The sequence below is a fragment of the Amphibalanus amphitrite genome, unplaced genomic scaffold (genome assembly GCF_019059575.1).
Source record: "Amphibalanus amphitrite isolate SeventyFive unplaced genomic scaffold, NRLGWU_Aamphi_draft 000000F_arrow, whole genome shotgun sequence".
Lineage (NCBI taxonomy): Eukaryota > Metazoa > Arthropoda > Thecostraca > Balanomorpha > Balanidae > Amphibalanus > Amphibalanus amphitrite.
This window is the reverse complement of record NW_024881498.1, coordinates 2,450,023-2,477,518: the sequence shown is the minus strand read 5'-3', so window position 1 is coordinate 2,477,518 and position 27,496 is coordinate 2,450,023. Positions and strand designations below refer to the sequence as shown.

The 27,496-nt window shown below is 57.6% G+C and overlaps 1 protein-coding gene across 2 annotated transcripts; it reads right to left on the bottom strand.

Annotated features, from left to right (window-relative positions):
* Positions 1-3,590: 3,590 nt before the first annotated feature.
* LOC122389702 (UDP-N-acetylhexosamine pyrophosphorylase-like) lies at positions 3,591-22,054 on the bottom strand. Of its 2 annotated transcripts, none has more exons than XM_043383214.1 (8): positions 21,806-22,054; positions 15,741-15,870; positions 13,901-14,061; positions 8,325-8,881; positions 6,392-6,726; positions 5,660-5,845; positions 5,251-5,292; positions 3,591-4,565 (listed from the first exon to the last, which is right to left on the bottom strand). In XM_043383214.1, exons 2-8 carry the CDS (start codon positions 15,854-15,856, stop codon positions 4,406-4,408), a joined length of 1,557 nt encoding a protein of 518 aa, XP_043239149.1. In that variant the 5' UTR covers positions 15,857-15,870; positions 21,806-22,054; the 3' UTR covers positions 3,591-4,405. The 2 variants fall into 2 exon arrangements, with proteins under 2 accessions (XP_043239149.1, XP_043238337.1); XM_043382402.1 differs by lacking the exon at positions 21,806-22,054 and adding an exon at positions 16,065-16,246.
* Positions 22,055-27,496: the final 5,442 nt, after the last annotated feature.

Here is a 27,496-nt window from a genome sequence, read left to right as displayed (position 1 = left end):
AGCTGCTTTGTGTAAATATCCGTCTGATGTGGGCTGGTCTGTGTAAATATCCGTCTGATGTGAGCTACTCTGTGTAAATATGCGTCTGATGTGAGCTGCTTTGTGTAAATTTCCGGCTGATGTGGGCTGCTCCGGCCATCATCGGGTCCTACGCTATTACTGTAGCTGCCACTTCCGCATATAAGCGCACATTTCATCGTGTAGGAGTCGTGGGACCCCAGAACCCATGGTTTTGTCATTTTGTGGTTGTGTTTGGTGCGCTGTGTGATGTCAGCGTTTGGTATTGTTCGGCACCCCTCTCGGTGCCCGACTGAGTAGTGTGTAACGCGGTCTGATCGCCGTCCTGCCGCCAGGCCCGGATGGGAGTGCATGGACTGCAAGGCACCGCCCAGGAAGCGCGTGCGCGGCCGGCCGGTCGGCCCCAAGCCGCCGCTGCCGTCTGCGCTGCTGCGCCAGGCCAGGGCCAGCTTGTCCGACGGTGAGCAGGCAGAGGACGAGGAGGAGGAGGCAGAGGAGGAGGAGCAGGAGGATGAAGAGGAGGAGGAGGAGGACGGTGGCGAGGGAGAGGAGGAGGAGGAGGAGGCAGAAGACGAGGAGGAGGACGCAGAGGAGGAGGCGGCCGATCAGACGGAGGACGGTGCGCCGGCGGCGGAGGACGGTGGCCCGGCGGCGGAGGACGGCGGACCGGCGGCGGAGGACGGCGGACCGGCGGCGGAGGACGGCTCCAGTCCGCCCGAGGACGGTCGCTCCGGGCGGAAGCGCGCGCCGCAGCGCCGGCCGCGGCCGCTGGTCGCTGAGCAGGACGAGGTGCCGGCGCCGTCCCGGTCGGCCGGCCGGCGCCGGCGCAGTGTGGTCACCGCCGACACCGAGTCGGAGGAGGAGCGGCTGATCCGTCAGCTCAGCTCGGACGAGGAGGAGGCGGAGCCGGGCGGCCGGCGCGCGCGGCGCCGGCCCTCGCTCCGCCAGCAGCACGGCGGCCGCTGCCGCAGACAGCCGCGCAAACGGTACGCCGAGCGCAGTGAGAGCGACATGGAGGCTAGCGACGGCGAGCGGCGCGCCCGGCGGCACCCGAGCCCCCAGCGGCCGGCCAAACCGTCGCCCAGCAAAATAGAACTGGTGAGCACGGCGCCAGCGGGACTGAGTTTTGACAGTCAGTAGTTGTGTGCTATCTGCGGCTCTGGCGTGAATCGGCCTCGGTGGCCACAGTGGTCGTAGGTCTGGCCCTTCCGCTGTGTATCTGGCCGGCTTACCGCTGTCGTATCTGACCCCCCCCCCCGCTGTGTATCTGACACTGCCGCTGTGTATCCGACCCTCTGCGTCGCCATCAGTCTCCACACACCGCCCCGCCCCGGCACCGTTAAGGCAACGTTCATGTTGTTGATCTCAACAGTGGCCGCGCCGGGCAGTCGGGTGACCGGCAGAAGGCTTGGCTTTCCCGGCGGCTGATGGGGAGGGACCCTGACCCTGACCCCAGTTGACGGGGTGGCACGAACGGACGGCCCAGTTGGACACACACTCGTCCGCCGGAAACCCGACTGTTACATATCTCCTTTTCAGGTGACAAGCTGTTAGTGACAAGGCTCCTGCCGTCCCCTGACGCCCCCCCCCCCCACCCGCCCCCGCCGTGGCCCCTGCCGTCCCCTGACACCCCCCCCCCCGCCGTGGCCGCGGCAGGTGCAGCAGGTGGGCGCCGTGTGCATGTACTGCGACCTGCCCTCCTCGCGGCGTAACGAGCTGGCCGTGTGCCAGTCGTGTCCGAGCATGTACCACCGTCGCTGCGCCAGCGCGGCCGGCCTCGTGGACGCCTGGCAGTGCCGCCAGTGTGTGCTGCCTGCCGAGCACCGCGCCCGTCCCATCCGACCGCGCATCAGCCAGGTACGGACGGCCGCCGGCGGCGGGCTCTCTGGTCTGCCGCACCCTGACTGCCGCCGCCCCTGACTGTTACCGCCGCCCCTGACTGCTGCTGCCGCCCCTGACTGCTGCCGCCCCCGACTGCCGCCCCTGACTGCTGCCGCCCCTGACTGTCGCCGCCTCCGACTGCCGCCGCCCCTGAATGCCGTCCCTGACCGCTGCCGCCCCCGACTTCTGCTATCCCTGACTGCTGCCGCCCCTGACTGCCGCCTCCGACTGCTGCCGCCCCTGACTGCGCTGCGGCCCCTGACTGCTGCCGCCCCTGACCGCTGCCATCCCTGACCGCTGCCGCCCCTAACCTCCTGCTGCCCCTGACTGCCGCCCCTGAATGCCGCCCCTGACTGCCGCCGCCCCTGGCTGCCGCCCCTGACTGCCGCCCCTGACTGCTGCCGCCCGGCCTGACTGCTGTCACCTCAGCAGTTGTCCTTGACAGGTGGGACCCCTGACTGCAGAGGGCTGGCACCCCTTTACCTGACACCTTTTAGCTGTTGCCCGGCGTACTATGCCCATTTGCTAATCGGGCGTCCGTAACACTGCGCTGGGACCTGCTGCCTGTAACCTCGTCAACTGTCTACCTTACACCCTGACCGACTGAACCCCCACCCCCTCACTCACTTCTCTCATTCCTGTTAGTTATCTCACCCTCTAACCTTTTTGTTCATCTCTCCTGTGATCCTCTTTCTAGGCCGCCATTTGTGCCCCGTGCCCCGCCCAACACCCTTTGTTCCCGGTCCCTCTCGGATGCTCCCAGTCTCCCATATGACCGCTGACCTAACTGCCCTGATCATTGAATCATGTGGCCAAGGCCGCGCCCGATTGGTGGGCGCCGCGTCTGTGCACTGTGCAGCTCCCCCGCCGCCTTCCGGTGCTCGTTCTCGGCAATCGGTGCGGCGCTGCGCCATTTCCCCTGCGCCCGGCCTCTGCCGTGGTCTGACCGGATGGTCATGATACCGCCGACTGTACTGTGCACGTCCGTCCGGCCTGACGCCCCCGCTCGGCCGCGCTCGGCGGCGCGCGGGGGCACGGCGGGTGCTCACTAACGCGCTCCCCTTTCCGTTTCAGGATTTCGAGTATGAAGAGTGAGGAGATAGACGCTGTTAGAATATTTTCGTACTGTTGTACAGGCCGGCCGGGGCGACCGACGGGCTGTGTTGACGTCGGCTCGGTGGCGGTGAGTGGGGCCGGGCACGGCGCCCCCCCCCCCCCTCCCTCCCCTCGCCCGCGCCCACACTTCCACACAGTGACTGGCGGAGGCCGAGGGAGGGGCACTCCGGTCACCGAGTGTGCGCTTTTTCGCGGACTGTGAGCGAGTGAGCGCGTTGTTTTGAGCCCAGCGGGGCGCGACCGGTCGTTGGCGAAGAGAGCGACAGTGAGCCGCGGGTGGGCGTCCCGTCGCGACTCCGGTCGTCTGTTGTACGCTAGTATTAGCTGCGCCGCGCGCCCGCGCGCGCCTGTGCTCGTTGCCGGTCATTCCTTTTAGCGTAGTCGGCTGTGGCGGCGTCGGCCGCCGTAACTCGAAGGCGACCCCAGTACCTGCTCCCCTGGCGGCGGGCCGCCGCCGCGTAGTCGGTGTTCGGCCTATTTAAATGATGTTTCTGATGCTCGAGAAAAAATATATGACTTCTACTTCCCGCCGGCGTGTGTGAGCGCCGGACAGAGACGCACGCAACAAGACGGGGTATCGTGGCAGCTGGTGTATTCTATCGACTATGTGCACAGTAAAAAGGACACGAGAGAGTCGCATGCTTAAAGACGAAAAGAAGACATCACCGACATCGAACCCCAGATGAGTGGAGACGTGCCATATTGTAAAAATAGAATATACCGATTGGACTAACACATCATGATTCGCTCATCCAACAATATGCTTTATCGTTCAGGAGGGCGTAAACACCGCTCAGATATATAATGATCACGTCACTTCGGCAGTTGTCAAAATATCGGCCAGGAGGCATAAAATTCGCCTGGAATTACCACCTTGCGCGCACGGATAACCGGCTGCGCAAGCCAAAGCACCACCTAAAATAAGCTATAAAACTAGCCGTCGCCTTCGTTTCCACGCGCCGGCCCGCGCTACGTCACTATGCGGCCACGCAGTCGCCCATTGTACCGCTGTGGCCCGCAGGACGCCGCGGCCGGAGCCGGCTTAATGACATCACATGATATTGCACAAGCCACCCTGTGCGCCTACTGCCTAGCGACCACGTATAAAAATAATCAACTCGGGATCCTACTACGACCCGTGCGTACGCGTTTATCACAATATCTGTACCGCGCTCCCACGCTGCCAGTACGCGGGATTCCCCACAGGAGCAGAGGATGACTGAAGGCACTTGGGGCCCAGCTGGCGCCAGCTGAGCGGAGCGCCGCCGTGGGCCGCAGCGGCCCGATCCCGTCGCGCCGGAATGGAGCGCGGCCCGAGCGCCGGGGGCCGCCGGCGGAGCGGGCCGGGCTGGCTGGCAGTTTGTACTGGCGCGCGGCGGCCCTGCCGACCTCAGTGGCCGTTTGAGGTCGGCGCCGGCCGCTCGTTGAGCAGCAGCGGCGGCAGGAACTTCTTTCCACTGACGAGCGGCTCGAGGCCCTCTCCGGCGTAGGAGACGAGCGGCGAGATTTCGCAGAGCAGCGGCTGCTCGCGCTGCAGCCACGCCTTCTGGCTGTGAACGGCACGAGGGGAGGGGGTCAGCCGGGATTGGGCAGCCGGGTCAGGTCAGTGCAGCGGCAGGGGCGGTGCAGACTGCGAGTCAGTCCGAGGCTAGTGTTTGACTTTGGATAAACACTCCTAACACCGGGGGTAACCATGAGAGACTAGACAAATTAAAAACTCGGAATCTACAAAAAAAAAAACAATCGCAGTAGGATGACAGAAGCGTGTGATGCATGCCTTGTTGCGATTAGCGATTGTAGTTGCGCTCTGAATTGGACGGGCTGCGGGGATAGATGTTCGGCTCGGCCTGACTTCACTCGGTGGATTGCTGCCGCCGTATCGGTCCCGTCGGCACGTCCGCCCGCCAGGGTGGGGATGGAGCCGCCGAGGGGGCAGGGCGGGGCTGCCGCCGTCATCCCGTACTCGAGTTTGTGATGCGGCAGACGGAGGTGGAGATTGGCGATAGGTGGGAGGTAGATAGGGGCGGCTGAGGGACGCGAGACCAGTACCCGGAAATGGGGGGGGGGTGAGAGCAGTGAGGTGATTGGCGTATCACTGAACTCTGGCCTCGCGGGGGTGGGAGGAGTGTATGTCTGTGCGGGGTGGGAGGAGTGTATGTCTGTGCGGGGTGGGAGAAGTGTATCCGAACTCTAGTGTGGATGGGCGCAGTGGGAGGGGCCGGTTGCGGTACTCACGCCTCGTTGTTGTTGGCCTCCTCTCCGTCGACGGCGGCCGGGCTGTGGACAGATGACGGGCTGGTGTCAGCAGTGGTCGGGCTGGTGTCAGAAGGTAGTCACCAGCGGTCGACCGGGGATCTGGGTGTACTGCGACCATCAACACAGACACCGGCCACATAGTAGGTAGGTATGTAAGTACACTGGCGGGCAGCGCTGACGGCTGCCTCAGCGATACTCTCGGGGACGGATTTACCGCGCAAAGACGCATAAGTATACTCGTACACTTGCCACTGAAAAACGCGGCAGGCAAAACGCACGTCTGAACAATATCAAGGCGGCAGAGAGCGGGCAGTTGGGCGCCGATGACACCAGTGCCGCCCGGGTGGGCAGGGGCGGGTGGACCGCGGAGGTCGGCCGGGCCGCTCACCTGGGCATCAGTGGGAGGGGCTCTCCGTTCTCGGTGACGAACTGTCCGCCGGCGGCGAGCACGTAGCGCTGGTGGAGCGAGCAGAGCGCCAGCCGCGCCGTGGTCGGCGTGTCCTTCTCGGCGCCGTCGGCGTTCTTCAGCGGCGAGAACTCCTCCTCCCGCGGCACCTCCCACACGGCGAAGTTGCTGCCGGCGGCGCGGGCGGCGAGTCAGCACGGGCAGGCAATTGTGGCGGAGGGACGGCATTGGTTGCCGCACGACACGGAATTGCGAAGTTGACTGATGGTCTTGGTTCATACAACCCTACCCTGTGTTGGACCACATAACATAAACGGAACGACGGGCCCTCCGGATGTAACAACAATCAAGCGGCCGCCCAGTGACCGAAGTTCGAGGGCGGACCCGGTGACGAGTCACTGTCGGATCACATGCGCGTCCGATCGCGCCCAAGGTCTCGTACATCGTATGAAGTTCATGCCTCTTACGTATTACAGTTTGGCCCTGGCATGTTTCAGCCTGCTGACACCCATTCACAATATTGGCCACCAGCGAAGGTTCAATAATCAAACGGGTCATCCTCAGCGATAAGCGGCGCCCCTGTCGCAGGCGGATGGTGCCCGCGTGAAGGCGGCGACCCGTTAATTTTCCCGTGATCCACATTCCTCGCAGGCAAGGACGACATGTGCCGTCTGGGACGCTGTCCTCAGGCACAGAACACCAGGCTACACTTACTTGGCCACCTGGAAGACGTCAAAGACGAACTTCTCCATCTTGATGCCGTTGGGCTTCTCGGGCTTGCGGGTGACGCCGTCGTCGTCCACGTAGGGGATCTTCTTTTTGGCCACGTGGTGGAGCAGCGCCGCCTCGCGCTCGTTCACCACCAGGTCCAGGAAGTCCACCGTGAAGAAGTGGTTGGCGATGTTGCCCGTGCCGAAGGTGAGGCGGCCGTCGGCGTTGCGCTTCTGCGCCGTCTTCAGCGTGATCTCCGAGTACTCGACCACCTGGTAGTGGCCGTCCACCTGGCAGACCACGCCCACCGGCTCCTCCGGGAACGCCTTCTCCACCACCTGAGGGGAGGGGAGGGGGCGTCACACACGGCGGGGCGCACACGGCAGGAGGCGGCTGGCACGGGGTGGAGAGTGGAACTAGTCCGTCTCAGTTCTGACCCCACCCATTGGAGCCATTGTGCATCACGCGACATTCACGGACTGATAACGGTGACAATGGGGGCCACGCCTTCCTGGAGGTGGTTGTGAAAGGTGGAATTTGTGCAATGTGTTGACGCAAGGCGGACTTTGCGAGGCTCGTATCGCTAAAATCTTACGCCCTCATCGAACGTAAGTGAAACAAAGAAGCTGAAAATGACTTACGGCTGTCTGCGAATGTGCCAATTTTCCGCCCGTACTCGTTGCCTTTGCTCCTGGTACTTGTCATGGCCACCGCGTTTTATGACAAGCCAATATCCAGTACCAGAGACGATTCGCTCTTCTGCGGCCCCGCCCTCCCTCATTCAGCGGTCCACGCGCGTCACACGGCCGCTATCCGGGGTCAGTCGTGACGCGTCATACGGCCGCCATCCGAGGGCAGTCGTGACGCGTCACACGGCCGCTAACCGCACTCGTGACGCGTCATCTGATCGGCGCGCGGACTCGAGATTTTCGCGGCGATTAGCTGGATAGGCCCGCAATAAATCGGGAACGCACGTGTATCGCTCGTGGCGTCACAGCGAGTCGTATTCGCACGGTCAGGTGATGATAGCGTTCCTTGCCGACGTGGACTGACGCACGCTCGATAAACCTCGTCTCCCGGCATTTACGATGCGGCTGCACGTGTGGCACGCAAACGGTATATCGGGGTGCGAGATCTGACGAGCTGACGACGCACGCGCAGGTGGACGCCGGAGGAACAGCGCCACAGTTGATTCGAGTGGACAATGCCAAGGGTCAAGGAAGCTGTGAAAAAGAAAGGTTGTGTTCTTTTCCGTAGAAGTTGGTATATCAAAACCGTTTTCATGGCATTGTGCGCGTTGCTATACCTATCGCTAACATTTGACCCCTTATCTCGCGCCGACTGGGATATAGTTCTGGTTTAGTTACTGAGGTGGGCGTCCGCTGGGTGTGCCCGCTACCCCGCCCGCTCCTGCGGTGCAGCAGCTCCGGTCAAGGTCAGGTGTGTAACGCCGGCGGGCGGTGAGATGGCCGGTCGGACAGGGCGGGGCGGGGGGGGGAGGGGAGTCCGACGGCCGACACAGCGCGGCGGCCCCACCCAGACTCCGAGCAGCGGACCGAGCACGGCCCGCGGCCGTCCGTGGGGCGTCCCTGCGCCCAATTACGCCAGACCTTCACCTTGCTCGGACAACGAGAGTGGCTAACCTCGAGGGCGGCGACCTTGGCCTTACAGAGTTTGTGGTAAAAGTGGTCCGATGAGTCCTCCGCTGAGTTCGAAGTTACGCTACACGCCCTCCGGGGAAAGCTTGCTCCGAACACACCGGTCCTGCTCAGTCCCTAGTCCGGACAGCCCCGGACTGGCCAGGGGGGGGGGCTGGCTCCCCCCCCCCAAGAGAGGTGGAGCCCAGGGCAGCGCTGCAGGGCGCCATCAGAGCCTATGTGGTGCACACAGGACACAGCTTGCACAGTGGGGAATCAGAGACTAAGGCGGCGCTCACCTTTGCACCGCAGTCGGCGCCACGCGAGATGCAGTAGCCCATGAAAACGGGGTCGGCCATCTTCACCAGGATGTTGTCCACGCAGTAGACGTGCAGGTACTTGATGCCGCGCCCGCGCATGTCCTGCAGGATGTTCTCACGCTTCAGCGCCCGGTACAGACCGCCGTTGCCGTCAGGCGCGTGCGCGATCTTGCTAGGCGACTTCAGGATGATCTTGCCGTCGAATGTGAAACACGGCAGTGTGCCCTGCTCGAAGAACACCAAGTCCTTCTTGTCGAGGCCGAAGAAGTCGTTGTTTTCGAAGTACTCGAGTGTGGGCTGTTTGGTGGCCTCGCTGGCCATGATGTACCAGGTGACGGTGCCGCCGGCGCGGCCCGTCACCTCGCCGGCCAGTTCCTGCAGGCGCGCCAGCCGCTCGGCCTGCAGCTGGTACAGCGACTTCTTGGACGGCAGGCCCACGTCGTACATGCCCTTGGGGTAGTTGACGCCCAGCCGAGTGCCCTGACCGCCGGCCAGCAGCAGCACGCCCACCTCGCCGCGCGAGACCGCCTCCAGACCTGTCAGAGGGGCGGGGGGGGGGGGTCAGTCAGGACCGCCTCCAGACCTGTCAGAGGGAGGGGTCAGTCAGTCAGGACCGCCTCTGCAGACCTGTCAGAGGGAGGGTCAGACTGGGGACGGCCTCCAGACCTGTCAGAGGGGCGGGGGCAGTCAGGGACCGCCTCTGCAGACCTGTCAGAGGGGGGGGTCAGGGACTCAGGACCGCCTCTGCAGACTGTCGGAGGGGCGGGGAGGGTCAGTCAGGGACCGCCTCTGCAGACCTATCAGAGGGGCGGGGGGGGGGGGTCAGTTGCAGGACCGCCTCTGCAGACCTGTCGGAGGGAGGTGTTTCAGTAACAGTAGCAGACCTCTGAGGACGATTCCCAGATTCTAAGGACGGCGGGTGAGTGAGAAGGTCCGAGCACAGAGGGTTACAGTGTCAGAGCAGACGGTTAAAGGAAAAGGGCCACCTTTAACATGGGGATTGAAACTGAGATAGCCATCTTGTAGCCCGTGTCCGAAAACCTGTCTGTTTATCTCCTTACGGCCGATTTCGGCCTCCATTCGTAGTTATCGGCAATTTTAAAAGAAAATACGCCAAGAATGCGTCCTTATCCCAGGAATGCGTTCTTATCCGACAATACAGCCACCCGCGGCAAGGCTGGTTTTTTACCAATCAGCTCCAACCAGCTCAGCTTTAACCAATCAGCTTATCTGACACAATCCGACGAGTCTGTCTTCTGAACGCTGATTGGCTTGAGTGTGACGTCATCGCTATGCCATCATACAGTAGGTGCCGTAGAGAGTATCAACATAGTACCAATATGTTAAATAGTTTTAAATACTTTTTCGCGAATTGTGCACTTCTGGCACCAGTTTTAAAAAGAAAATGAAAAATAATAATGTCAAAATGAAAAACAACGATATCTTCATATTTCACGAAGGTGGCCCTTTTCCTTTAAGAACGAACCCTGGTCTGTCTCGGACGGCGCGGGTCAGGAGTTGGATGCAGCATGGACATGGGTCGATGATGCCTGTAGATCGACAACGGCTACGGGGCGAATAGCGGCCTAAACACTGAGGCTGGATGGCTGCTTTGCAGATGGAGAGCGCAAACTGACGACAAACTGACTGACTGACATTTGTGTTGGAGCAGCCGCTGAGGTTTTCCCCGCATTGCCTACCCAACTTTATTAAAGGAATCAGCTTGTAAGTTAAGTGCCCCAAATGCCAGAGACCATATTATGTGCGATACGTGAGGTTCAACAATTAACTGCGTCATCAAGTGGAATGTGAGTGCGCCTGGGAACGTGTCAGTGTATAAGTGGAGACTTGACCGCGACACAATGCGCCATCAGAGCCCCGATCGGCTCATCTCTCAGTCGCAGCGGCGCGCCAGAAGAGCGCGGTCACGGATCGAAGTGCGGCCCGTGCACCGCCGAGGGGGATCACTACTCAGTACTCACTATCTGAGTGGCCGCCACCGCGCCAGATGAACGCTGGCCGGAAATGTGACGCACGCGGCGGCAGGGGGAGGGCAGGCGGAACAGTGAGTGGCCGCTGACCGGAGAGGTACGGTCTGATACGCCGGACACGGTCTAAGGTCCGTCTGACACCACACCCATGACCCAGCGGCGGTCAGTCGACAAACAAACTGTGCAGCCGCTCGGCGGCGGCCGGGCCGCGACGCACAGGGCGCGGCGCGGCGCGCTGCGGACCCTTCCGGCCGGACCCGGACCCGGGGCCGAGTGTTTGCTATGACAGCGGGCTGTCGGTGGCAGGGCCGCGCCGAGGCGGTGGTGACAGCCGCTCTGCTGAGCCGTGCCGGCGTTTTTGTGGGGAACGGGTGAAAGCAGTGGCGTCTGGCTACTGAGCAGAGCGGCCTGTCGGCAGCTAGCAGCGGCACTGGCGCACACCGTACCGTCGCAATGGGTACCGGTCCGGCCGCACTCTCCCGGCCCAATGAATGGGCCATGCGGTACAGCATAGTAGCAGGCGCTGGGCACTAGCGCCATCTCGGGATGATAATTTTAACTCGCCCGCTTTTTACTGTTGTCCGCGAGTGAGCCTGGGTGAATGTCGGGTTATTTCGGCTATACCTAGCAGACAAACTTTTTAATTTATAATCAGCAGTTATTTTTATTTATAAGCATTTCGATCACAAGCGGTTGTCAATCGCGATATTGCGGGACTTTGTCCCATGTTCAGCCGGAACTGGGCGCTGCGCCGCTGGCTGGTGGACAGTCTGGCTGCTCGTCCTGTGACTGCAGCTGTGAGGGGCTGAACGCCCTCTGAAGGGGCTGGACGCCGCCACCACCCCGCCAGCCGGCGACATTGCCGCCACAGCCGCAGAAACCGGTCGGCGTCGAAAGGCGTCATTAATGCACATCAGGTGATGTGTGCAGAGCTGAGGCGGCCTTTCGAAGTGACCCCACACCCTGTCAGCCTCACAGCTCAGTGGCTGGCACCCCGCGGTGCTGTCGCGCAGTGGCACGGGGTACGGCGCGTGCATTGGACGTAACGCACCAACACCTCCCGGGGGGGGGGGGGGGGGCGGATCTCGTCCAGAGACCTCACGCGGACCGCAGATAGCTGTACATTGCAGGGCGCGCCAATGTCGGTATTGCCGCCGTCACTTCTCTCAAGGACTTCTACTTTCTAAATAGGGCCGGTCTCGTCTGCAACCGTTAAGCTGCCAGGCGGCTGCTGGGGCCAGGGGGCGAGGCGGGGCGGCGGGGGAGGGGGCGGCCTGGTGCGGCGGTCACAGCATCACAACAGCAAGTGGCCGCGCCGGCCGAGCACGTTGGCCCGCCCGCAGCTCAGAGCAAACGCTCCTAATAGTTGCTGCACTCCACTGCTGAGCGTTACCAGGGGCTAACCCTCCCGCCGAGGTCTTCGCGGGCTCAGATATGTGTAAAATTGCGTCATCTACCTATCGGTATTTATTAGGATGTGGGTATTTACTGATCTAAAAATAGATAAAATACGACTCGCAAAAGCAGTCACTTTCAAGCTGCCTTTGCGCCATATGGGTGTTATGTGTAGAGTCGTTTTGCCCATGACGGAATGTTCCTGGCGTGGGCCAATTATATGGCGGCGTCTCACCGTGACGAGTGCGTGTTCCGGTACACATACCGACCGAATAGTAGGTACGGCCGGTACGAGAGCGTGCGTCCGGGTCCGAAGTACCCGCTCCCCTCTCAAGTACACGTCCATTAGCACGATAGGGCTTATCTTGCGCTCTCAGCAGTCAGCCTAATTGATCGTGGGCTCCCGGTCAAGTACGTGACCCGGGGCGCCCTGAGCCCTCGTATCGTTACGCGGCGCTGTGAAGACTACACACGAGCAATTAGTCGCCCGGCGGCGGCCGATGGATCACAGTGACTCCGACAGCTGAATGGAGCCGCACGCCGATGACGCATAGGGCCTTAGGCCTGTCAGAAACTATCTGGTTTCAGTCAGCTTACAGTGGTGCCGATATAGTGATTACTGATTAGGCAGTTGAAACAGATACCTATCAGGCAAGGCAGCTGAGTTGTAATAGATAAAATTATTTCAAAATAGATACCTACCCTTTTTGAATCGGTCAAGCACTAGGTAGGTACTAGAGAAACCTCCCTGTAGCAATTGGTATTTAAGTACCTAAATATGTTAAACTCTCAGTAAAATAACATTTAACCCTGCACGTTTCTGCAGCTACTATGAATTTGAAGAAAATCTGCACCTACCTATGCTTATGTTTGAAATTTGCTTTATTGTAAAAGTGTGCGTGAATTCAATAATTTCAGTTTATCCCGCACCGTAGACAGTGTTTACAATTGCTTCACATGCAAAGAGAGAAAATTATCAGATGTCATGTAACTGATTTATTAAACGTCTATGTAGACGATTAACAAACTGTTAATGTCTAGCAGACATTTCGTCTAGTTTGAAATATGTCGTGGTATTTTTTACCGTGAACCGCCCGAAAGATATCGGCGGCACGGGATAAAATTAATAAACCGCTCGTAGGTAGAAAAATCTTTTAAACGTCTCGCATATTTGTTCTTACCTACTCGCGGTTTACTATATATTATCGCGCTCCGTAGACAGTGTTTACAATTGCTTTACGTGCAAAGAAAAAAATTAACAGATGTCGTTTAACTGATTTGTTAAACGTCTAGAAAATTAACCAAACCAACTGTTAAACGTCTAGTAGACATTTCGTCTAGTCTGTGTTATGTCGTGTATAAAATGTATTTTTTTTAACTTTAAGCGCCCGAAACATATCGGCGGTACAGGATAAATTATTAAACCGCTCGTAGGTTGAAAAATCTTTTAAACGTCTCGCCCAGCGGCTCGACGTTTATAAGATTTGTTCTACCTACTCGCGGTTTAATATATATTTAACGTCCTTGGGCTAAAAAAAAGAGTGAAGAAGCCATGAAATGAGAAACTCTTCGCCAATTTATGAGAGAATGCCTATCAGGTATTGTTATGTTGAAGATATCGTTTGGCCATAAGGTAGTCCGCGGCGGTGACCAGACCCCACTGCAGCCGAGCTGGAAAACCAGATGACAAGATCGCTCCCTCACGGCTCACGAGAATCGGTGCGAGCGGGCTGGGCTGACAGGGGACGTCCCAAGGCCACTGGTGCTGGCGGGTGTGCGCCGGCGACTGGCACCGCCGCCGGGCGCAGGGACGGCAGGGGCCGACAGGTAGACGGACGGCACACGGAAAACACCCACGGCCCTCGGCCGCCGGGAGATGAGCCGGGCGCGGGACACTGCTGGGACGGGTGATGGAGGGGAGGGACCGACAGCGCGTAAACAGGAAAAACGTGGTAAACAACAGGAGAGAGGGAGAGATAGAGAGAGGAGAGGGGAGAGAGAGGAGAGAGAGAGAGAGAGAGAGAGAGAGAGAGGAGAGAGAGAGAGAGAGAGAGAGAGAGAGAGAGAGAGAGAGAGAGAGAGAGAGAGAGTTGCCGCCTCTCGCTGCGGATTGGTGACTGGGGGGGGGGGGTGACTGACCCAGGTGACCGACCCCGCCCGGTGACTAACCGATGTTCTCGAACTGGCGGAGCTGCTCCTGGGAGGAGCGCACGGCCGAGCCAAAGTCCTCCGGGTGGACGGGCTGCAGCCGATCGTCCAGCTTGTCCTGCTCCTGGCTGTGCGCCTCCATGGTGCGCCGGAAGTAGCCGCATACCTCGTCCAGGTCCAGACTGTACGGGCCCGGGCAAACGGGGGTGAGGCGTGGCGCCACACACTACACAGACACACACGTACACACGCACACACACACATACACTGCTGAACATGGAGAGCTGCCCTTGAACAGTGTGGCAGCGTGTTTACACGAGCCAGGCGCAATGAGCATCGTCCAGGGAGAATTTTGGAGCATATGTATTCTTTAAACACGATTATATGTAGAAGTACGTCGTCCACTCCAGAAGTTTTGAGACTGGCCTCGTAAAATCCATATGAACAGTGCTAGATACTTGTTGTTCTCACAAGCCCTTACCACAGTTGTTATAAGCGTACTTGCGTAATTTTGTTTTTCTACGTTGCAAAAGACGGCAACGGTGTCACCCTGAACATGGCAAGTCGCACGCGGCTTGTCACAGTGACCAGTGTATTGCACAGTCAGGTTGTTCATGTGAAGACAACTTGGAGGGTCGCTGTGCAATAAAATTTTGGGATAGCTTGGCAAAAATGCCCGCGAAACATAGCAAATTGACTCTCAAGTGACTTGAGACGAAAGCTGGATGTATTTTTACCATCATGAGACCAAGAGACAGAAGGTCCAATGAAAACACATTTACAACTTCAGACCCAATAAAGACAGACAGCGCAGGTCCACTGGGAAGCTCAAATTAATTCCTTACTTAGAACAAAAAGGCAAAAACTTCATAACCTGGATCCCTTACACGGCCAGATGGTCAACAAGGAATGATTCGTGAAGGTTCTGAGGGAGTTCAGAAAGAGATTTCGCCGTAAGAGGTCGGAACTCTTCAACTGTGGCCAGGGGCTCCTGCACCAGGACAGCGCACACGCCCACAAGTCCACCATGGAGACGAACTATATGACACAGATGTGCGTCAAAACCGTCCGTAGCCCTTCCTACAGTCCTGATCTGGCCCCTTGACTTCTGGATGTCCCCCAGACTGACAGGGAAGCTCAGGGGCCGCCTTTCGGAGGATGTGGAGGAGATGAGTGAGGCTGTGACAGAGGCCCTGGGCACCTTCACTTTGAAGGTCTATCAGCAGGCCTTCAGGCAGTGACAGGAGCGCTAAAGCAGGTGCATTGGACTCGGGAGGTTCCATTTCGAGAGTTATACAAGTTTCATGCTTCTCTGAAACAGACAACTGTCTCTACTGAAAAGGTCTCAAAACTTCTGGAGTGCACCACGTAGAACGATAAACAGTTGGCAGCGGACGGCTGCAGGAGCGGTTTGTTTCGTGCGGCTGGGAGGACCGCCGTCTGTGCCGTGGTCCGCGGTGTGCCGTCTGTGCCGTGGGCTGGGGATATGTGCCGTCTGTGCCGTCTGTGCTGTGGGCTGGGGTGTGCCGTGGGCTGGGGATATGTGCCGTCTGTGCTGTGGTCTGCGGCGTGCCGTGGTCTGCGGTGTGCCGTCTGTGCCGTGGTCTGCGGCGTGCCGTCTGTGCCGTCTGCGCTGTGGTCTGGTGTGCCGTGGTCTGCGGCGTGCCGTCTGTGCAGTGGGCTGTGGTCTGCCGTCTGTGCTCTGTGCCGTGGTCCGCGGTGTGCCGTCTGTGCTCTGTGCCGTGGGCTGGGGTGTGCCGTGGTCTGCGGCGTGCCGTCTGTGCCGTGGGCTGGGGATATGTGCCGTCTGTGCCGTGGGCTGCGGTATGCCGCCTGTGTCGCCTGTGCCGTGTCCGCTCACCGCTGAATGTCGTCGTAGAGCTGCTGCTGCTGCTCGGCGCTCAGTCTGTCCCAGTGGGCCAGCAGGTGCTGCTGACCGGCGCTGTTTAGCCGACTGCGCACACTCTCCATGTCCATGGCGGCAGATATATCTGCGGGCAGAGCAGACACGCAGTGAAACAGTGCTGGCCTCCGAGGCTTCACGACTGAATGAGGGCGCACGCAAGGATTACAGAGTACCTATACGGACGGACAGGGCCTCGGAGTGTCGCAGTGCCGAGAGAAGTGCGCCGCGCCTGATGACACACTCGAATGCGCACTACCTGGCTTGGCACTTATCTCTCACCTGCCCCGTTCGGGCGACACTGGCTGTCTGGACGACTGAGAGGCACTGGGGCTGGGTGCAGGGAGCCCTCCCCGGGACTAGGGAGCCCTCCACCGCGCGCAGCCCCGAGCCGCCGCGGTCAGGTGGAACGGGCCTCCCCCTCCGGTACACAACGGCTGGCCACTCACCAGTCACCACAGCGGCCTCTGGGCGCGGCTGGCGGCGGACCGGGGCCGCGCAGTACCGCGCCGGCCGGCGCACCGGACACCATGGAGACCCGACACACAGTGGCCGCGCCGGTCGATCACACTCGATAGCAGTGCCGCCGGCCATTTGGCTGGACCAAAACTAGCGACGGCCAATAGTTCATTGCGTTTCAAACGCGGCAAATGCAGCGCGGTGGGCTCGGCGCTGATGCACTAAATCAGTGCTCACTGCTCAGGAATGCGGATGTGTCCCCTCGGCCGCGACAGACCTGCCGTGTCTTACATGTATTTAAATGCATCAGATCGTGGTGTTTGGTCATGCTGGGCGTACTTACAAGCCGTCCACGCCAACTGCCGTGAATGAATAGGGTTATCTCAATGTTCTTTGTCTGGCTCTGCGCCCATGACGCGGACTGGAGGCATGGAAATTCAGACTCCATATAAGCAGATGGAAAGCTACTTTTTGTGTTCCACACAGTGGACTCACCAATCGAATGCGCACTACTTGGCTTGGCACTGGGCAGTGGGCAGTGGGCAGTGCACCATGTATAGCTGCAGTCGATACAAACTGCAACACTCGTTTGCTTTCTCCCAGAGCTGTTCTTTTTCTTTTACCTAGTTCATGTGCATTTATGTATGGTTCTCTTCAAAGTGCTTACAAACTGCCTGACCATGGCTGCTCCCAAATGGTACTAGGCCATTGGTAAGCAGTGGTGACGATGCTGGCTGCCGTCATCGGAGGCCTCAGTCATATACGACCAGACGCAGAGCCGCGGGCCGCTGTGCCTGCCGCGGCTGCCGTCCGCGGGCCACTGTGCCTGCCGCGGCGGCCGCCCAGGTGCCCCCCCCCCCCCCGTGGAAGTCACCCGTCGGCCGGGAGGAGGATTGGGCAGCGTGTCCACGCGCCAGGGAGGGGGCCGCGGCGGGGGCAGGGAGGAGCTAACGGACCGGCGCGGCGCGGCGGCCGGCGCCGACCGCCCGGCCGACCTTGCCGAGCCGGCCTTCCCCTCCCCTCCCCCTCCGTCCCGCCGCCGCGCCGCCCTCCGCCCATTCAAGGCGGAACAATTACTGGCTTAATGATCGCTTGGGATGTGCGTGGGTTTTAAACAGATATCAAAACGTATGCCGGACTCTGCACTGTGCACACCACGCCTGGGATAAATAATTGGAATAGGCGCATCGCAGCCAGTGCGTTTCAGCGCAGTGTTTTCTGAGTTTCCTATAGGTGTGGATACGGCCGCAGGCGCGGCGAGCTGTCTGGCGGGAGCGGCCAGCTGAGACCGGTTCGGGTGGCGGAGGGCGCGGCCCGGCCGGTCTGCGTGTACCTACTGTGAAGGTCACAGCCGTATCGACTGGCCAGGGTCGGCCGGCTGCCGCCCAAGGAAATCGGCACCGTCCGCCTCGCCCTTCCGCGGAGGACGGGCTCCGCTCCGCTAAAAACACACACACACACACTCGTGGAGATGTGTCCATCTCACCTCCCATCCGCTGTCGGCCCGAGCACCGATCACACGGAGTGACAGCAGCTGCAGGATTAGGATGAGCTGGCCGATGTTCCGACAGCGCTGCAAGCCCAGTAGTGTTGTCACGGTGGAGCGAATTGAAAAGTTACTCGTCTACGGGCCACCTAACAGCCGGCTGACGGCTCACCGCTCGGCCGAGTGCCGAGTCCCCGCCCCCGGCCCCAGCCCCGGCCCGGTCCAGTGCGCCCGACACGGCTGGCCAGGGCTCGCGCGGCGCACGTGCAGCCGAGCAGGACCGGGATCGGTCCATGGTCGCGCGGCCGGGCCAACTTGCGACAGAGCTCGTTACAAAACACCGGCGCGGGGGCGACGGTGCCGCTCGATCGCTCCGTCACCCCCTCCCCCCCCCAGTCCGGCTCGTTCAGCGGCCGATTTCATAAAGGGGCGCAAACTTTGCAACGTAGTTTTACGTCCATCTCGGTTGCGATCTAGGTACTCCCAAACGGTTTCATAACGAAACTACGGGTTTGGTCATTTGATGTTCTAAATATGTAGGTAGTTAACTGTGCTGTAAACTTTTAACTGCCGATGTACTTACCACTTTTTGTGCGTGGTAAAATGCAAGCAAAACAAATGCAAATATAAGACCTTGAAATTAGGTAAGTAGGCACCTACCATTCGCTGCGCCAATTGTAACGGTACTTTCGCTAGTTTTTTGGTGCAAAATATTAGCTTTATTTTGGTCGAAACAGCGAGGGGTTCTACCAACCGCCAGTTGGCGCACTAAGGCCCTAGTGCCACTTGATTTCAAGTCTCACTAGGCGATTTCGGTTCGCGCTGAGCCACTAGCCGATTGGTGTAAAATGCCGCTTAGTGTCACTACCTTCAAGTGTCACTTGGCCACCGTGACACTATGTCTTACTAGCTTCCTAGTGCGCCATCTCGAATCGATCCCCGATAGGTTGAAAGCCGATACATCTGGCGATCGTTAAGCTCGCACTTTATGGGTCGGGATGCTGCCACCTCTTGACATTTGAACCTTAACCTTACCAATCCATCTATACCTTGTGCAATGATCGGCTGTTAATAACAATTCCTGATAGGTACCCTCCACTCAGGTAAATCAAAACGTTTTAGTCTCAACGGAGATAGCTGTATGTATGACTGCATGTAGAGTGCAGTTTAGGTACTCGTCGATATGAGTATGAATGACGTCGTAATCCCACCTGTCCCGGGCCGAACCCGGATGGTACCTGCTTATGGCTATCAATCAAAGACGTATCCTCTCGAATCTCTCTATAGTCTCTCCCCTTCCTCCCCCTATTGGCAGATACCACCACTGTAATCCTGTATGTAATTCCCTGTGATTCGGTTCGACTTAAGGGTCACGGAAAATCGCTATCAACTTGAACGGCTCAACCACAGCCGTTCGGGCCACAACAGCTGGTAGGTGGCATAACGTGCCATTTGTCGGGCATTTTAGATAACTAACGATATAGCCTACTGGCCGCTGTTCTGACTTCTGATATTTAAATAAATGTTGCCAAGCAATTCCTGCGAGGACAGCCGCTGTGACAGACCCTCCACCTGGTTCCATGGGATCCCGTCAGACCGCCGACTGGTTCCAGGGGATCCCGTCAGATTGGTTCCAGGGGATCCTGTCGAGGTGAAGGCTGATTGGGTGGGTGGCTGACGCACGGAGGTCTGAGGCAGCAGGAGACGAGAATGCCTCCTACTTCCAAGCTCCGGACTGGGGAGGTCTCTCCACTGTGGGACCGATTCCCTGCTCTCGTGCCCCCCTTCCCCCCCCCCCCCCCAGGTCATATACGTCATGGGCTGGCCTCGGCCGCCGACACCAGTATTCGTCGGTCGGCGGACCGGCCCGGTATACCGATACTCTGCCCCCGGCATCGACGCTGACGATTTCGTCTCGTCGGATCGTCCGACTGCGTCTCTCCCTCCGCGCCCTACGTCACACTGACTCTCCGATGGGCGAAGGGCGGGAATACCTCCCCACTCTCCGGGGGGGGGGGGCGAGGATACCCCCACTCTCCGGATGGCCGGGACTACCTCCCCACTCCCCGAAGGACCGGGAATACCTCCCCACTATCCGGAGGGCCGGAGGATACCTCCCCACTCTCCGGTGCAGTCTCCAAGCTCCGACGCTGCCTCCGTGACGTCATCTGACACGGAGTAGGGAGCGACGTGACGTGCTCGCAGCTCTGGCCCTGAGCTGGGAGTGACGCGCGCGCGGAGGCTCAGAACGAACTTATGCGAAGGCCATGGGCCCGCCGACCGGTGCAGACGGCCACCGCCAGCTGACGCAGCTGCAACACGGTCTATTTACGAGTCCCGGCGCTGGCGTGATAAGCATGGCTGCATTTAGAGAGGCAGGAGGGTCTGTCACGCTGTGCCTGAACAGCTTTTAGCCTAAGTGACACATGATCGCGACTGAATCAAAACACCATGGTCCATTATAGAACTGGCGAAAGAAGAAGAAACGGAGATAGGGACACTAAATGATTATTGCAAGAATATCAAAAGTAGATAGAACGTTCAAGACTGGGCGTTATGCCCCACTCATATACCTAATGCGTCACAGGTAATGCATCACGCATGCTTGGACGCAGAAGCAATAAATATGTAGGTAGAGTGGGGCAAAGCACCCAGTGCGGGTAAAACGTCCTTATTTGTCCAATGCTCGACTTTTCAAAGAATTATTGATAGCCATTTTCAAGAACACGCAGGAATCTGCTTGTACTCCGTTTTTTGGTTCCACAAGTGAGGTGTTAACACCTCACTTATCTTACGTCCAGAATTCTGGACGTAAGATAAATATTAATTTAATATAATTATTTCTGACATTTTTTAGGAACTACATGCCTTCTTACTGCTCAAACTTTATCTGATAGATATTAAACAAGGCAGTAAAAGTTCGTTATTCATGTCATGAAATTCATGATATGAAGACATTAGCCGTTTTTACGACGGGTTGCCTGGCGAATGCACCAAATTTTACCAAATCTAACCGAATCGTTTTTATAAGAAACATCTTCATGTCATGAATGTGTTATCAATGTTTAAATCGAAAATAACGTGTGATGCATTGCTAAATCTCTCTTTGCTAAATTGCTAAATCTCAAACCGAATCTCTTTTACAAGAAACATATTTTTTGGGATTCTCAAACGGCCTTGCATGGGACCTGTGTACTTACCAAGTTCTAATTCATTAGGTACGGTATGGGGAAAAATGAACGTTTTCAGAGCAGATGCACCATACACAGCGTGCTAACAAATGCCATGACTGGCCATGTAGGTAGGTATAAGTACCAGGTAGGTGTAGCTATAGGACTCTAGTATAGGTAAGTAGGACTATAGTATAGCTATAGTAAGGGCATTGTAGATAGGCCTACCTTACCGGCATCGCACTGCTTAGTATTAGCAATCAAGACCAAGAGTCGGCTGGTGTTTGAGCTCAGACAATTGCTGCTGGCTCGGCGGTCACCTGCGCTTCGGCTGTCAGTCAGTCAGCGGCTGACTGACAGACTGCGCAGACTGCGCCCCCCCCCCCGCAGTCTGCGGCTGCGGGGGGGGGGGGTGTAATTACATCACGGAGCGGCCCCATATAGGGAGCCGGCCGCTGCCGGCAGCCCGCAGCATGGCTCGGCGTGCTCCGCTGAATACACAGCGAACTTCTGATCCCAATTCAGAACTCTGACATCAGTTCAGTCTCAGCTCTGACCCTCGCTGGTCTAGCTCGCTATTGTTATCAAGAACAATGATCTGAACCGTTTTAAAATCGTGGCCCGGTATTGCATAACTGGACGATTGCACCGGCCTGCCAACGGTGCCGTCTCGGTCGCACGGTCCAGCCCCAGCTGCCCCGTGACCTGACCTTCGAATACCGAGTTACCTCACCAAACGGATAGCCTGACCTCGTCCCCGGCGCACCGCTCACTTTTCTGGGCATCGTACGACTACGAGTACAAGTCCTGTACTTCCCTGCCGTGTGTGTCGCACCGACACCCTCCCCAGGTGCCACAGAGCCCACCGTACACTGTACAGTGAACGCCCCTTTCAGCGGCTCACTTACCTGAGCTGACTCCGACGGTGCGGGTGGCGTGCTGCGGTGTGCCGGACGGACGGACAGGCGTGCGGACGGGCGCGGCCGGTCTCAGGAGCCGAGTGGCCAGCCGCCGGCCGTTTTATACGGCGGCGGGGGCGGCCGCGCCGGCCCTCTGGCGGCCGCACCGGTCACGGCCGCTATCCGCAGCGCCGGCCGCCGCCGCCGACGCCCAGCCGACTGTCGCCTCCGACCGGTGTCCGGCCCACGCGCTGAACTGATGGACCACCGTCAGCTCGGCGGCTGCCTCCCGCCCCGACCAGCCTCACAGCCATATGGCAGCTCGGCCCGTGTCCGACGCCCCGACCAGCCTCACAGCCAGGAGCTCGGCCCGTGTCCGACGCCCCGACCAGCCTCACAGCCAGCAGCTCGGCCCGTGTCCGACGCCCCGGCAGCCCGCGCCGGACTCCCGGCGGCTGCTGCATATACCTACGGACCGCTGAGCTCACATTCACAAACACAGCACCGGCGGCTCCCTTATGGTCTTGTTGAGCATGCTCAACACTGCAGTACAGAACGGGATCCGAACAGCATTGGCTCGTAAGCGCAAGACTCGTTTGCAAGTATATACAGCAAAAAGCCCGTAGGTAATAAATCTACTAGGTATAAGCAAAGCTGGTGGTTCACTTCAGGGCACTAAACTCACTACGTTCGACCGGATACCAATTTGGCGCGAAACTGAGCCGAGTAAGCCAACACGAACACTCCACAGTCCACAGTGTTCATATCCGCTCAAGATCGCGGCTCAAATAACCTCATTCTGGTTTTTAAACTTGACGCAGCGGAGACCTAAAACGCGGCAACATGTCGTTCGACACGGTACAACCATGCGCAAATAGGGTAAGGTGCCTAATTAGCGACCCTTTCCTAGTTCCGACCCACTTCCCTATAAGAAAACTTGGTAAGCGAAATTGGGGAGAGCACAATGTCAAAAGGGCTGCAATAGGGGAGAGTGGGGCACATAAAGCCACTTTTTACAAAATTGGGTCTGGCGCCCACACTTTCAACAGCTCGTGTTTGATACTTTCCTGGTACCTACCTATACCTATTCCCTATACAGCAAGAGCTTCAAATGCCCCATTGGTGTTCCGGTTGCATCTCCATTGGTTTCGACGCTAGAGTCGGTTATGTGTCGACTCGTCATCTGACAGAAACTGCCCCATACACGGGGCAGATTCTGTCACCTGATATAGGGGCATATTCTGTCAGTAATGGTACACTACACATCCTTTTTATCGCCGCACGCCATCTAGTGTCCCTGAAATGTTTCATTTAAGTGTTTTCCATTCCACTCATAGTCGCATAAAGAGAATGACAATCAGATTTGGTCCCAGCTAGTGCCACTCAAAACTTTTTTACGTCCTCGAGGGTTCATTTTTATCAAACCCGCAATAAGAGTGTGCCGTCCTACTTATATTGAAAGGTTACCTCGCTGCTACCATTATGTGCATGGTAACGGTACGTGGTTAAATTGAAGTTATTCGCCAGCAAATAGTATTATTTTCATGTAAATATCAATATTACTCTCGCAATCCTGAGCCTGACGAAAACTCTTTCCTCCTGGTTATCGTGACTCGTGTTCGTTTCACGCGTGTGGATCTTGTTTATCTACCCTCGTGAAGATAATATTTGGAAGGGTATCAACCAGCCAATCAAAAACGAGATCGGCCGTTTGAAGCTTGAAGACCGCGCGCATCTGTCAGTTTTCGGTCGTTGGTCTGAAGGTCAGGTCACCAGGTCACTTCGAACGACCCAGCCTCAAGTCACTTTTTTGCAACTTTGTCACCGTGTAGAGCTACAGTAGATGACGGAGGCCTTTGAAAGTCGTAGGATGTAATGAGGTCATTGATAGCTATAATTTTTATGTCTCGGAATTTTGATATTGATGACATAAGGCCAGGTCAAATTCTTGACCTCCCCAGTCCCCATTAGGTATACAAGGTACCTACCTACCTAAGTCAATGGGGGAAAAATCAACCCCCTGATTTATTTCACTTAACCCGCGCCCCACTGGGGGGGGGCTATTTATAGCCCCCCTCCCGTTTTTCTGCAATAACTTCCAAACCGCTTGACGAATCGACGCCAAACTTTCAGTACCTTCGGCTGCATCAATTTGACACCTTGTGTTAAAATTTGAACTTCGTAGCTACCATAGGTCGGCCGGAAATGACGTCAGAGTGATGTCATGTTCGTCCGATTTCGACGCAAAACATTGAACCACGGCAATCGCTCCCAAGCACGGGCGTAGGAACGTCATGAAAAGTGGGTGGGCCACCCTGTCAAGGGGCCTCCTTTTCCAGGGGGCCTCCTATTTTCAGGGGCCTCCAACTTTTGCCTCGTCCTGCTGGCTGCTTTCAAGTATGACCTCTAAATCTAGCTTCTGAGATCGGGCAGATGTGCCCAGGGGCGTAACCGCTTAAGCGAACAGTGCGGAAAGTCCGCACCATTTTTTAAACTTGTTCTCTCTCCGATTTTTTAGAATCTATTTGCCGCAAGCGGCGCATGACCCCTGAAAACCCTTACACAAATGTCTTCCTCATAGGCGCCCTCTTTAGCATATAAGCGCCCTATGTACACTGTACAGTCATCAGAGACATCCCTATATGTCCCACAGTCGCCCCGTTGTCGCATACAATGTGCGCTTATCATAGGCGTCTCTCTTTTATGGACACTTGAAGGCGCCTCTCTTTGCCATGCCGGCGCCCCTGTTTCTTATGAATGCACCCCCATGGCATTGATCAATTGCATTTGCAGACCTCTATTGCATGTGGACGCCCATATATGTAGGCCTCAGAGACGCCCCTCTTTCGCATTGAGGCGCCCCTATGGGCTTCATAGGCGCCCCTCTATTGCACGTAGGTGCCCTACTGTCTCAGAACCGCTCCCCTTTGGCATGTAGACGCCCATCTTTCGTACGGAGGAGCCGCTGTGGTTCTTAGAGGAGACGGCATGGTGCTCCCAGACGCAGATGGGGCTCTCGGAGTCGACAGTGTGGGACCTTCAGTCGCTGATGGGTGCCCGCCAGATGTGGACCCTCGGAGACGCCGGTATGGGGCCCTCAGAGATGCCGGTATGTGGCCCTTAGAGACACCGGTGTGGAACCCTCAGATACTTCAGTGTGAAGCCCTTACAATTGCTGGTGTGGAGCTATGAATGCGCTGGCTTAAATCCCTCAGAGGCCCGTACATGGACATTAGAGCTCAGTGAGAGCTTGTGTGGTGCCTTCAGTGGCCTTGTGGAGCCGTTAGACATCAACATGGTGCTCTCAGGAGCCGGTGAGTCCTCAGAGTCATAGACATAGACATAGACATAGACATTTATTAAGGCGATCCACAGTGCTTGTGGCTATTACCACCTCTCGTCAAAGATACAAAGTCATAAAAAGTATGGGATGGAACTTACACGCACACAGGTGAATGGGTCAAATCGATAAAACGTCACAGTACGGTATAAAGTAAACATTAGTCCGGTGGTTTAGATAGGTAACGTTTGAGGTGGTGAGGGAACACGGTCACAGGAAGCTCAGTTAGTATCGATGGTAGTGGGTTGAAGAGAGCAGGACCGCGACAGCCGACAACAGAAGCGCCTCTTCCCCATTTCGGTACGTGACCGGGGCACATAGAAGTCGCGGTCCTGGCGAGTCGTCCTGGTCAGTGTCCCCAAGGCTTCGCGCCTATTTGCGACAGTAACAAAGCCCTCGGCTAAAGCTTGGGGCTCGCCGTGATTGCGCACCTTTTGTACGAGACAGAGAGTGTGATAAGATGCCAGCTTCTCCGCGCTGAGTCAACCCAGCTCCTCAAGCAGGTGCGATACATGATCATGCTTTTTCACCAGTGTGGGGCCTTCAGAGCTCCGAGATACTGGTGTGGGGCCCTCAGAGGTGTCGGTGTGGGTCCTTCAGATGTACCTATAGAGCCTTGAGATGCACAGGTGTGATGGCCCACAGAGGCGCCGGTGTGGGGCCCCCAGAGCCACCGATATATGGCCCTAAGAGACACTAGTATGACCCTCAAAGGCGCCGCTGTGTGGCGCTCATAAACACTGGTGTGGAGCCATCACAGGCGGGTGGAGCCGTTAGAGGCCGGAAAGGGCCCTTAGATGCCTACAAGGAGCCTTCAGAAGCCGGCGTGGCACCCTTATGGGGATAAGCGTGTCTACTTAGGAGCCCTTGAGGTGCTCTCATGAGCTCTGTGGGGCCCTATCGAGCCGAAATATGGCCACGGCCAGTTGCCGCCGCATGGCTCTTCGGACTATCATTCTCAGGGGCCTCATCTGCCTAGTTTGAATAGAAGGGCCTCTCAGACCATCAGTATCATGGGCCTCCTCTGGCTAGCATAAATTAGAAGGGCCTGTTAGACCATCAGTCCTAGGGACCTCCTCTGGTTAGTATAAATAGAAGAGCCGCTCAGACCATTAATCTCAGGGGGCTCCTGTGGACAGTATAAATAAAAGGGTCTCTCAGACCACCAGGGGCCTCTCTAGAAAAGTGTAAATGTGGATAGAGGGCCCCCTCAGATTCATTAGGAGTGGACTTCACTGACTATCAGTCTCAGGGGCCTCTTGTGGCCATTATGAATATAAGAGCCTCTCAGACCATCGGTCTCAGGGGCCTCTTCTGACTAGTGTGGATAGAGGGCCCTCCCAGACTACCGGTTTCAGGGGCCTCCAGTGGCCAGTTATATGAGCAGAAGGGCCTCACAGCCATCAGCCTCGGGGGCCTCTTCTGACTGGTGTGAATATGAGGGCCTCTCATACCATCAGTCTCAGGAGCCTCCTCTGCCTGGTGTGAATATAAGGGCTTCCCTGGCCATCAGTCTCAGGGGACTCTTCTGACTGGTGCCGGATTGAGGGACCTCCCAGACCGAAAGTTTTGGGGGTCTCCTGTAGCCAGTATGAATAGAAGGGCCTCTCAGTCCATCAGTCTCATGGGCCTCTTCTGCCTGGTGTGATTATAAGGGCCTCTCAGGTCATCAGTTTCAGGGGCCTCCTCTGACTACAGTGTAGATGGATAGACCTCCCAGACCATCAGTCTCAGGGGCCTCTTCTGACTACTGAGGATAGAGGGGCCTCCTCTGACTAGTGAGGGTAGGGGGCCTCGGCTAGACCGCCAGTGTCAGGGGCCTATTCTGACTAGTGTGGATGGAGGGGCCTCCCAGACCATCAGTCTCAGACCTCTGACTAGTGTGGATAGAGGGGCCTCCCAGACCGCCAGTGTCAGGGGCCTCCCCAGACCAGTGTGGATATTGGGGCCTCCTCAGATCCACGAGGGCCTCTCAGGCCATCAGTCTCAGGGGCTTCGACTGACAAGTATGAACAGAGGGCCTCCTTGGATCCATCGCGGCACCTTGGAGTCCGTGCGTGGGGATTCGTGGAACTTATTTTTACCGAGTTTGTTTATTCTGGAAGGTGACGACGTCCTCTCAAATCGAGACGAGGGGCCTCGAGTAAAAAGTGGGTGGGCCAAAACACATGGTTGGCCCCCCCCCCACCTCGAAAAGTGGGTGGGCACTTGCCCACCTGGCCCCCCCTGTTCCTACGCCTATGCTCCCAAGAGCTCAGTTTTTAAGCTAGATCCAATTTCTTTGCATGAAAGGACTCAGAATTGACCGCGCTATCAAACTGCAATCTCGGATTTTCAAAAATTTGAAAATTTCGAAAATT

What these genes read in the sequence shown, in the direction of transcription:
- LOC122389702 (XM_043383214.1), bottom strand. Translation starts at nt 15,856, where the DNA reads ATGGACATGGAGAGTGTGCGCAGTCGGCTAAACAGCGCCGGTCAGCAG. An exon ending in CTCTACGACGACATTCAGCG is followed by an intron (nt 14,062 to 15,740) that starts GTGAGCGGACAC and finishes GGGCCCGTACAG; the next exon opens with TCTGGACCTGGACGAGGTAT. An exon ending in GCGCCGACTGCGGTGCAAAG is followed by an intron (nt 6,727 to 8,324) that starts GTGAGCGCCGCC and finishes CCCTCCCCTCAG; the next exon opens with GTGGTGGAGAAGGCGTTCCC.